The 12,228-nt window shown below is 34.7% G+C and overlaps 1 protein-coding gene across 1 annotated transcript in view; it reads right to left on the reverse strand.

Moving 5' to 3' along the window:
• LOC111046943 (CCR4-NOT transcription complex subunit 1) overlaps positions 1-12,228 on the reverse strand; it is an 80,951-nt gene that overhangs the window by 48,168 nt on the left and 20,555 nt on the right. Inside the window, 6 exon segments of the mRNA XM_039431257.1 lie at positions 1,275-1,463; positions 3,240-3,432; positions 4,188-4,312; positions 5,550-5,728; positions 8,204-8,453; positions 10,706-10,856. Of these exon segments, the coding sequence (XP_039287191.1) occupies positions 1,275-1,463; positions 3,240-3,432; positions 4,188-4,312; positions 5,550-5,728; positions 8,204-8,453; positions 10,706-10,856 (1,087 nt within the window).

Raw genomic sequence — 12,228 nt, forward strand, 5'->3', positions numbered from 1 at the left:
GTCGTGATGTTCAAAGGAATCTGAAGACAAAGATTGCTGAACAAATAGGATCTTAAGGTAAGATTATTGTAATGAATCACTAATTTAGTAGATATTTGTTGATTCAATTTTCAAAATCTCAAAATACAATAATTGTTTATGAAAAATTTTGGTGGGCTATGATAGTAGTTAATTCAATAATTGGCATCCAGCCAACTACTGAACTAGACTGACGTAAACGGTTCTAAAGGACGACCATATTCGGCCGGATCAACGGCCGGCAGATTCGTCCGATCCAACGGCCGAACGGATCGGTTGAATACGGTTCCAGTGGACGGTTACCCTCAAGGTACACATCAGAAAAATAAGTTCAAAGTTTCATTCAAAAATAAGTGTGTAAATGTAACTGATATTTCAAACTATCCACACCTCTCAGACTAACTCTCTATAAAAGTATACAAACATAAAGTAAATAGGTTTGGATTTTGTGAAAGTGAATACCTTACTCAACCTTTACTTTCTTGTTAACGGCTACTTCTTGTATTTACATAAAAATTAAAAATCAAAGTACTCTTTTTAACATTATTTTTTTATAAACTTACTCAACCTTATCAAGTACTATGTTATTTTATCTAAATTTAGGAAAGAAATAGCTCAGGGTTAACGGTTTTGTTTTGTTGTCCCAATCATTTTCATGACAAGGTTTGTGTTGTAGCCATTTGAATCTTGGCGCGTTCAAGCGGTTACTGCATGGTGCTGCCCTCTGCAATTGATATTGGTTGTCAGCTGTGAGTGGTTTTCTTTCGCAGTAGAGTTCAAGATCAAGTTAGGTTCTGATTGGCAGCCGGCTTTGGCCTTTTTTTTCTCGTATGTCCGGACAGATATATGTTGTATTTATTGTAATTTTATGTACTTTGAAAAGCAGGGTTTCGATAATTAATACCCAAAGATTTAAAGTGATATCTGAATTCGAATTTGTGAGCTCAACTACTGAATACTATTCCGTGAACCACCGTTGTAGTTTGAACGTTTTTCTGAAGTTAGTTACGAAGGTATTTCTCGTCCTGGGGTTTGTGTTCCATCTTTCCAAATTATCCATCCTATGTCTTTGCAAATACCATTAGTAATAATCAATTACAGAAAAACAACGGTTCTACAGTAGTAAGTTCACGATTCATTTATTATTTACATTTAGCCCTTTCAATTTTGATATCATTTTTGAAAACCTATTCATACAGTCCACTTTTGAATTTAACATCAAACAGTTTGTTTAAATGAAGAATACTTATACTTACTCGTCCGCCCATAACAGATGTAGTGGTGGTGGTCTTTGTAACAACAGAGCATGACGTAATAGTTGTGGTGATTGTGGTGGGCGTGGCCTTATAGGTGCTGGCATTCAGGGCCTGCATTATGGCCGCAGGCAGCACAGGACCCTGTGGTCGATTGGGGGGCTCCTGGCCCTGCAGGCCGTACTCCAAATACTGCCAATTACAACACAAATTCAAACAATTGAAAAACAATCAAACAAAAATAAAATTTCATCCATATATCATTATCGTAAATAATTAAATCAACTTGAATACCGTAATTATTGAATTATTTTTTTATTAAATAAGTAAATTACTGAAATTTTATGCAGACTTATTCGATACTCTATAGTGAGTAGTGAGAATTTTAGACTAAGTAAATCTATTAACAAGTCCACATACTCCTTCTATAGGCGGTCATTAGATGATAGATAATGAAATGAAAACATTACAAAATGTCAGCATTCCATGAAAATAACAATGCTTCCTATTCAATCTAATAGGTCTACTGACAGTTCAAAGAATATGTTACTCTAGTGCGATTCACTTGGATATGTGCTCATTTTCTTGTATTAAGTATATTGAGAATAAAACTTCATTCATTCATTCATATGTCAGCATTGGTTGAATGGGAAGCGTTGCTGCTATTTATAAGGAATGTTCACAAAATTAATTTGTTTTCAGTTTAGCGATGAATTGTAAGCAGTAATGTCAAGTGGCGAGATAGCACCACTATTCATTTTCACTAATTTGCATATTTCCCTTTCATAATACAAATAAAACCTGCACATAACATGGCGCCTCCTTGTTTACACTGGAAACATCAACAGAAACTGGCAAGCAAACCACATGTAATTCAAGCCATCTAAATTCAAAATTTATAGTTTTAATCTTTATTTTGGACTAAAATTTTATAAAAATTGTACACGTGAAATTCTAACCTTATCTTGGACTTATAAATTTGTCACTTATAAATTTGGAAGAAAAATAGCACAAGGACTTATTATTTTATCAGCCAATGTTATTAAATTAGTGTCATTTGCATTGTAAAAATAAATAAATAAATTCCGTGCAGTATGACGTGCACAGTGACTAGGCATTAGTTTCCCACGTTTCTTATTATCATGAATATGAGGAAGATTTTACATAATACAACAGTTGAAATACCTTATTGGACTATCAAAAACAATATAAAAATGTCATTTTACACTACACCGTCAAAGATCGTTGATTTTCGTCAAAAAATCAACCATGAAATATTTGTAATATATTTTACCCAAGTAATGGGTCCCTCTCATCCTTATGAACAGGGAAAACAATGGTTATTTTTTCATTTACTTACTAATTTGAATCTGAATTAGAAACAGTTTTGGGTTTATCCTGTTGATTCTCTCCCAATTATTAACCTTCCGGCAGTCACGCTGTTGTAAAAAGTACAACAGTATCATGTTTTCAACTATTGAATGGGGTGGTGTCAGTGGATAAGTGACCTATGCATTCCTAAACTTTCCTCCCATCACTCCACTGAGTTGCAGTATCAACCGAGCAATTATTCAGTCTTTAGGTGTCATTTAGTCGCGACAGTGCAAAAGTCGCACTGTGCATAAGATAGGGAAAGACTGTATACGGGGACTGTAAACGAACCAATAACACAGAATTGATGGCTTTGCTTGATGTACCTTATTGGGCTATAAAATGGTAACCATCCTAATTTTCATAGGCGTAAAATAATTCAAGAAGATGAAAAAAGTAATTATACAATTAATTAATATGTTTTGACAGTAAACAGAGTACATAAACACTTGGAAAATTGGATGTTGTAAAAAATACAACACGCGACTGCTCGTGTGATTGAGTAGGACACGACTACCGGAAGGTTAATTTGATATTGTGATTATGGAATGAAATATATTTTTTTCAATTCATACACAGTTGACCAATCAAACTAACCTCAATCAAATGGCCAGGAAACTCCTTGAAGTGCGGTATGGCAACGACATGTTCGCAGTACTTCTGGTATTCCTTGAGCTTGGACTTGAATCGGTCGAGAGCGGCTATTCCAAAGTAGTACATCTTCGTGCCGTGAGGTTTGCGCAGCGCATCCAGCACAAGACGCAAAGCCAGGCCCAACATTACGTAGTTACTAATGACGGAAAACAAACTTCAATTAGATTCAACAAAAATGATTAAATTTATTTTCAATCCATTGTATGAAAATACATAACACTATAAGAATAGTACATAACATTGATTAGATTGTGGAGGCCACCCTTTACTCTCAAACAAAAGTATCAATTTAAAGATTCACTAAAGAAAGTGATACTTCTCGAACACTTTCCGAAAGTACTCAAGACCCTTTCATTGGATCAAAACATTCACTATCAAAATTATGACGGGACTCAAAAATCAAGGCATAATCCATTAAATTTGTAGTTATTAGTTTTTCAATTGAACGTATGCATCTTCTATAATAACCATTATCAACATTCGTTTTCAAACTATTACAAATTCTAAGGTATGTCTCGATCAAACGTCAATCCACTGTTCAACATTCACATTATTGTCTTGAACTGACGATTTCATACCAGTAAAGCAATACCATCATTAATGTCATACAAGTTGGTCTTACCTACAGGAACAATTTTTACATGTCAGATAAACATTACCGAGAATAGTTGGACTAAAATTGATCTCACATGAACTAAACTTCCACGCAAATGAACAAAGAACCTCTACCACAACATCAAGTAAACGTCTTGTCTCTTCTTCAAGACCAAGTTACTTCTTAATGGTAGACTAGTATTTAGTATAACCAATTCCGGTACTATAATCGAATATTTGCTGTAATCAGTTTTAATCTTCAGTTAAATAGATTTAATTAGAATTAGAATAACTCACGTAACAAGGCCATGATCTATGATTCCGCCAAAGAGTTGTGCGGTGGTGTGCAGCTCTTTCTCTGGGTATTGTGGAAAGAAGCGGTACTCTTCAAATAGATTTCTCAACATGCAATGGTAAACATCCTGAAAACACAAGTCAAATTGCAATTATTCGGTCCAAATTAATCGAACTGATAAAATTGGAACCTCAACCAATAGGATCGCGAGAATCCATTCAAGTAATGAGTATCTCATTTCTAAGTATATTTTATTTACATATAATATTAAAACACATTTCATTTATGAATTTCCCAGATCAATGATCTGTTATGCAATTTTAATCGTGTTAAACAGCCCTACAAACTCAAGTTGAACTTGACCATTCAGAATGGAGATCAAAGATCTATTAAAATATGTATTTGATTGAGTAAAGGCTTTCGACAACATCAAGTTATACAAACGTAGGATTAGCTTTATGATGACAGGTAAGCACTAGCGATTACTTACATTCACACAATTAGTTAGGCTACAACAATGTTCACGCTAGCCATAGTGAGATAGCCACATTATAAAGACAATGAATAAGGTAGGACGATATAGTATATATTCACAACGAAAATATTTATTTTCATGATTTAATGATGAATTTTAAATTTTATGTGATTATTTTGGGATCAAAATGTATGTGTTTAAAACTGCTGAAGAATCATAACCTCTTTTGGACGTATATGCAATCAAAATTCGGGAATGGAATAGTAAGGGCTATAAGCCTGTTTTTCGTTTCCAATCATTTTATGATTAAGTTGTTTTGTTATTATTGTTAAATAAATAAATTTTCATAATTAAGAATACAAAATTTGGTAGATCATTATTATTTACACAAACAACGGTGTAGGGTTTACAAACAACATTTTGGCAACGGTGTAGGGTTGTAAACGAATAGAGCTATCAGCTGCATTGTCTACGGCTGACCACTAACGGTACGACATGTACGATAAACATGCATGATAAACACGTCATCATACATTGTTGTCATCGCAGCGAAAGGCTTGAAGCACAATTTTCTTAGGTAAGGATTTTGTACCTCTTATTTTGTTATTTTTTCTTCACTGCTCTTTTTGAGATTGAATTATTTTCATTTCATTATAATTTGTAATTTTCCAGTGGTTTATTCATTGTTATTGGATGTTTATTTTATGTTAGAAGCCTTTCGCTGATGACAAAACATGCCTGCCGTTAGTGGCCAGCCTAATGACAGACAAGGATAGGCGCTGATTAACATTACAAGGTGAATCTGACTATAGCTTGGTGGAATGTGACTATAGCTTGATGGAATCAAGTGATTCACAGTTAAAACACAGTCTCCAATCGATTGGCTCACCCGTTCGCGTTTGTTCTGCGACTCCTGGAACGCCTTGAGCATGTCGAGGACCTCGTCGATGGAGAGGGTGGGGTGGGGCGGGTGGTTGTAGATTCGCTGGAAGTAGCTGTTCGCCTCGTCCTCCACCTCCTTCGAGACCGTGGTCGGCGGGTCCGGAAACAGGTTGGCGATCTCACCTCCTGCTCACAAAACAAACAGCCAATTACAAAACTACTCAAGAAAATTTCTCGACTAGAAAACAATAATTTTGGTAAGTTTCTCAAAGATGAATCAGTCACTAGAGAAAGGTTGAATTGCAGAAGTTAAGGAGCAACAGATTTTCTTATGAAACAACAATAAATCAATCATTTATAGTCAAAAACATGATAATGCCACCATGTCAATTTCATAAACAAGCATGAACATACTATACAGTCTACAACCTCCACATAAATTCAGTCATCTTTCAGTCATGGCCGGAATTCATTGAATTCAATTAGTCCAGGCAATGAATGTTCAAAAAAGGGTGTAGAAGGAAAAGTTTGGAAGACAATTTTTGACCCCGCAGTTCTGTTTAGGGTAGTGAGGAGGTAAATATATCAAAAGCGGATATCTCGAGAAGTGAAAAAGATATAGAAAAAGTTGATAGGTCAATATTGTAGGAAATTATGCAAGCTTTAATTTCTTATAGAATAGTCATGTCTGTAAAATGCATAATTTTCGAGTTATATGCGAGAAACCAAAAAATGGTACCTTTGAATCACCCCCACCCCCTTAGCACAGGGGGTAGGGGTGGGGAATTTTGATATGTTTACCTCCTCACCACCCTATCAGAACTGCGGGATCAAAAATTATCTACCAAACTTTTCCCTCTATAACACTTCGTTGACTGGGCTAAATGTATTATATTCATTTTATTCAACATTGTGTAATTATCATATGTGTGTTTTACTACTTACACGTGGAAGGCTTTTTAAAGCTAGTAAACTGTAATAAAAGTTATTTGATGAATTCATTAGATATAAAATTACTTGAAACTTGGATTTAGGATAAAATTGTTTTTTTATAAATTTATGAAGTTCCGTCTACTTATTACTGTGAACCACAATTCCGAAAAAGACAATATTCGGAGTATAAGATGAAAAACAATAATAATGATTAATTGAAATGTTTATTCAGATGAAAAGCGAGAAAAAACTACTTTAGGTCCATTTTATATTTATTGTATTCTGATTCTTATATATTTTCCGCGTGTGATAAATACAAGACTTACGTTGAGATTGATTGATTTGCTGCCTTTATTTTAAGCCGAGGAGGGCAAAGTTAGGGCGCAGCCGGCCCTCTCTTACACTCAACAATACAATTCTACAACAACCAACTATTTACACCGTTTACAGTGTTCAAGATGTGAGAGGTTTAAAAATACAATGGAATAGACATAAAACGCTCTCAAAATGAAACTTGTGCTATGCTTTTGTAAGGCCAACAAATTAGTAAAAGCACTATTGTGGCTGAAGAAGTAGTCAGTGATGAGGGATGTAGGAGTCGTAGAATAATGGTTGTTCAAAAGTAAAAGTAGTCTAGCGGTCTAGTGGTAGTAATCTAGTGTTTGACAATCAGTCAATAACTTAATTTAACATGAACACACAATAAAAATACAAAGAACTGGCTTCATGGTGGGATGTGCTGAAAAAGATGAAAATACCTAGCAAACTTTGGTTTCCCATGTAATACTTCAATCAATAAACTACAAAAAGAAAAATGACAATTTAGTGAGATACTATAAGACATAACATGTCTAAGTATGAATCTAAGGTGAACATGATATTTTTGAACTCATAATTCAAGTAGTTTTATTCTTTATTTCATTAATTTAATGTTAGTCTCATGTTTTTACAAGAGTATTATTATCAATCTATCCTAATTTAAAATTGTTTATTTTATTCTAATTTATATTTTCAGATTGTGATTTGGTGTAGAAATGGACATAGCCTATGTATATTTGGACAATTTGAAACTAAATTAGGAAATTAAACAAGTTTTGGGCAATAGCCTGTTTTTTCTTTTCCGATCATTGTATTGTTTGTGCTAACCTAATGAAAGGATAATTCATCCTTGGAAGAACACATGATAATTTCGTTGTCTGTCTAAACAGAAGATGCGTGTGTGGGAGAGATACAGAATTATTTCCAGCTGTGTAATCAATCAGCGAGAAATATTATCTAGAAATTTAATCGACTTGATCAAAATAATATGATTTGTTGACATGAAATGATAATCATTCTAAACTAGAGTATATCATAATTACTATTTGACAATTGATTAGTGAGTGTTATTTAATTTTGTTTGTAAATAATCTAAATTAGAACTTTTTTGTTTTCAAATGTTTGGACTGAAAATTTAACCTGAATTGAAGTGTATGGAACATAACCTACTTTCTGGACTATTTATAGTGTATAAATCGAAATTCGGGGAAGAAACAGTTTGGGCTGTGCCTGTAAGTCCTTCCCCAATCATTTTAAAGAATTGTGTTCGGTTTATCAAAGTCAATAAATAAATAACGAGCGAAGCTCGGTGCCCCGATATTGAAAATAAAAATACAAAGAATTTCAATTAATAAACTACAAAAACAAAAATGTCAATTTAGTGAGATACTATTAAGACATAACACTCACCCAACTTGGACTTGTCAATATGCTGTGGCGGCTGCGGGGTTGGGTGGGGCGTGGGGTGAGGCGGAGGCAGCCGCTGCACGGCGGCCATGATGGAAGGCGGCAGAGGGGCCAGAGGGGGCGTGAGGAATGGCGGCCCCGGTGAGGGGGGCAGGGGGCCACTCAGCAGACGGGAGGGGGAACCACCGCCTCCGCCACCTCCACCTCCCAGACTCATGCCGGCCAGCGTCGAGCTCAAGCTTAGCGAGTCCACCTAAAACAATACAATAGTAAAAACTTTATTCGTCAAACACAAATACATATGAATAGTAGTGAATTTTCAGAAGTTACATAAAACTAGTACAACAGGTACAATAGTACAATAGAATTGAAGTAGATAAATAACCGCTATTTTCTCTATTAACTCTTGAAAAGAATACAGAGATAAGCCCACCAAATATTCCTTCAAATGTTTCCCAAACTTTTCAATGACTTTCAAAACTTTCAATGTAACAACAACAAACATATTCTGTTAAAACACCATAAATCAAATATAACACACCTGTAAACAGTATCCTTGAAGAAACGATCGAAACAATTTGACTTGAAATGAATTGAGTTTTTATTCTTAATAATACATAAAATACAAATCCAAATGCATTACAATATAAAAAAGAAGAAAACACATTCTTATGTTGAAGTAATAATAGTAGCCTAACAGAATGAATAGTATATACTGATGAGTGTATATCACACTAACACATAAAATTTACTAATGATAGCTGAAGTCACCTTGGACTAGGCACACACCAGTTAGGCAAGACAAGACAAGACAAGACACGTTTAGTCACAATACTTCTTATAGTTGCTTATGATGACATGTCTAATTGCAATGACTAATCGGTGTGTGTTGCTTCATAAGCATGTGAAGTACTGTAACTAATCGTGACTAGTCTTGTCTTGACTAACTGGTGTGTGCCTACCCTTAGCCGAGATTTCGGAGCCGAAATGAAACCGAGGTCGTATTAGTGATGGACTTTAGTAGCTCATGTGGTGGACACGATACTCATGTGTTTAAATCAAAAGTGATTTACATCACGGTATATAGAAGAAGACGGTAGGTGTCACGCGCATGTTTGTGCTAAATTTCTGGTGTAGCTGACGTCATTTTATATCCAATCATCTGTTTTTAACAAATACGTTTCATAAATTGCCAATAGGTGTTAAAAAACTCAGTTGGTGGCGATGACGCAATCTAGCTGGCTGGCCACTGCGCACATATTTCATGACCCCTACCGTTTTCATCTAAATACCGTGATTTACATGATTTACCATGAAATTTAAAAAGTTCACTAGAAACAGTGTCTGAAACACAAAGGAACGACTACGAACGAAACCTTCAAATTATTTCTCACCACACTGCACAGAAAACATGTATTTAAACCTATATATTTAATATAGAATTAATAGCCCATTAAATTTAATAATGTACCCTAGAAACCGAGTCCAAAACACAGAGAGGTCTTCGAACAAAACCTTCAAATTATTTCTGCACAGAAAACATCTTAGGGCCAATCCACATGAACCGTGCCTGAAACAATAATACAAGGGGCCAAGCCACCTTGCCACGTTTTTTTGCAAAAACGCCTGGCAAAACGCTTCATATGGTTTGGCCCTTAGGTTCACGTTCCATAGTCAGTGAATTTCATGTCACAGTACTGCACTCTTGAAACGATTCCTTTTCCACCACCTTTTACAGTACATTAGTTTTGGTTCAGCCATCCCGGTATATCTGATCTAATATAAATTATTATTGTTGATTCTCGTTGATCTTCTTGTTGTTTCCTATTATTGATTGACCGAACGTAGTGAGGTCTATGTTTCAACTCGGATTTTCTTTTTTCTGTCTGTATGTAACGCAATTACGGCCAAACGCGTTGATAGAATTCTATGAGATTTGGCAGAAATATTCCTTTTTCAACTGCGCGTCGATGTATACACAAGGTTTTTTTGGAATTTTGCATTTTAAGGATAATATGAAAGAACTAAGTATTTCTATATATTACTAAGGTCTATAGTTTCAATGAAAGACCTTAAAGAGGTATGCATTTTTATAAGGTATTTGATTTCAATATACTGTTTTGCACTCATGGTATTTTTATGCGTGCCCATCAGTATCAATATTCTCACATTCAAAGAAAAACTAATTTAATAGGTGATTAAAAATAAACAAATGAACTAAATAATGGTGAAGAAATTGTAATATTTTTGATTGTGAAAAATTAATTTTCATCAGATGGAAAGATTATCACGGAACTGGATGAATTATATCACATGGAATACAAATTCAAACGTAAACTGAGTTTGTTAACATTTAAAACAGGTGACATCAGATACGTGTGGATGAGAATACTGCGAGAGGTCTACTGTTCACAGAACTACTAGTTATGATGGAAGTATCTGCTTGTCTAATGACAGCAAACCAATGTTAATGAGATGCTGACTTAGTGGCAACTAACAACTGACCTGCGGCTGTGCAAACTGCGAGAAGGTGGGATCAAGGGCGGCCCTATGCGCGCGCAGCACTCCAGGTGGAGGTTGACGCTGCTTGCTCAGCTGCAGACTGCAGTTGGCCACCATGGTGTGGATCGCATCGGCCAGCTCCTGCTGAATGCTCCTGTTAACCACACAATCAGCAACCCATCAAATAATGAGACATTATCATGAAACAATAGAATATTGTCATAGCCACCTCTAATACAAGGCCGCGGCCTACCATGTTGCAACGTCGCAGTGTAGGCCTACAATATAATACATGATTGGTGAAAAAGATCAGCTGGTATTTTTTTAAATCTTTTCCATGAATCATGTATTAGATTCTAGGCCTACACTGCGACGTTGCAATATCGTAGGCCGCGGCCTTGTATAGGAGGTGGCTATGATATTGTCTGAAGATATCACGAATTTATTGAAAAGTTACATAAATGTTTCAACTTGGAATTTCAAGATTTTAATTTTCACACTGAATTTTACACCATAGGTATTGAAACATATAATGAATTCCTAATTTATCCAGACAATGTTGTAGTGTCTCATTATTATGGATGAATAACAACATGTAATAAATTTGTGATATTTCTAGACAATATTGTACTGTTTCATTATAGATAAATATCACTAGGGTTAGGTACTCAATATGGATAAATCTCACCAAAACAGTATTTGACGATAAAATCAATTTTATGGTGTTACCGGTTTTTTACAACAATCACCTCGGGTCTCTATTAGACTATTCAGCCAGGACCGGAGCCAGGTGATGGCGGAGCTGGCAGTCAATCGCAGCCGCAATTAGTGACTGAAGATGGAAGTGGGTTTGATATGAATTTTAAAAGAAATACATCAATTCACCAATATCTTACAAAAAATGGTCGACACAATCTAATATTAATAGTGTTTGTGGTATCATTTTGATTAAAATTAGTTGTCTACATTAGTTGTACTCCACTTATTGGGCAGATTTTCACAGTTTTTTCATTTGAATGTTCACATTTCCCAAAAACAATTTATTGATGAAAGCAACTAATAACTCCACCTATAAATTGGAACAAATAATGATATCTATCATGAACATGCCTTTCGAAAGAATGAAGAGGTGATAGGATATCCACTACGAAAAAATACTGTAAATTGCGATTATAACTGAATGTGTATGTGTATATTATAATACATGAAAAATTATTTATTTAAATATTACTATTGTTATCTTTTGTCAATTTCAAGTTAGTTGCTAGAAGTAGTAGTCCTGGTGAAAACTCATATTGCTCTATAAAACCAACAATTATTGCCAGAGATGGTTACCACTCAACTTCTTTAATTTATTATTTACCTAATCAATTTTTGTTCACGTTGAGTTAAATTTATAATATTATACGGTATTTATTCTAATTTATAAAATAGCATTATAGTACCCTTTTTCTGTGTTTTTAATCAATTATTTCAATTAAAAAAAAGGATATTAAAAAATTTAAAAAATATATCAATTCGAAAAA

This window comes from Nilaparvata lugens, chromosome 6, assembly GCF_014356525.2.
Source record: "Nilaparvata lugens isolate BPH chromosome 6, ASM1435652v1, whole genome shotgun sequence".
Classification (NCBI taxonomy): Eukaryota; Metazoa; Arthropoda; class Insecta; order Hemiptera; family Delphacidae; genus Nilaparvata; species Nilaparvata lugens.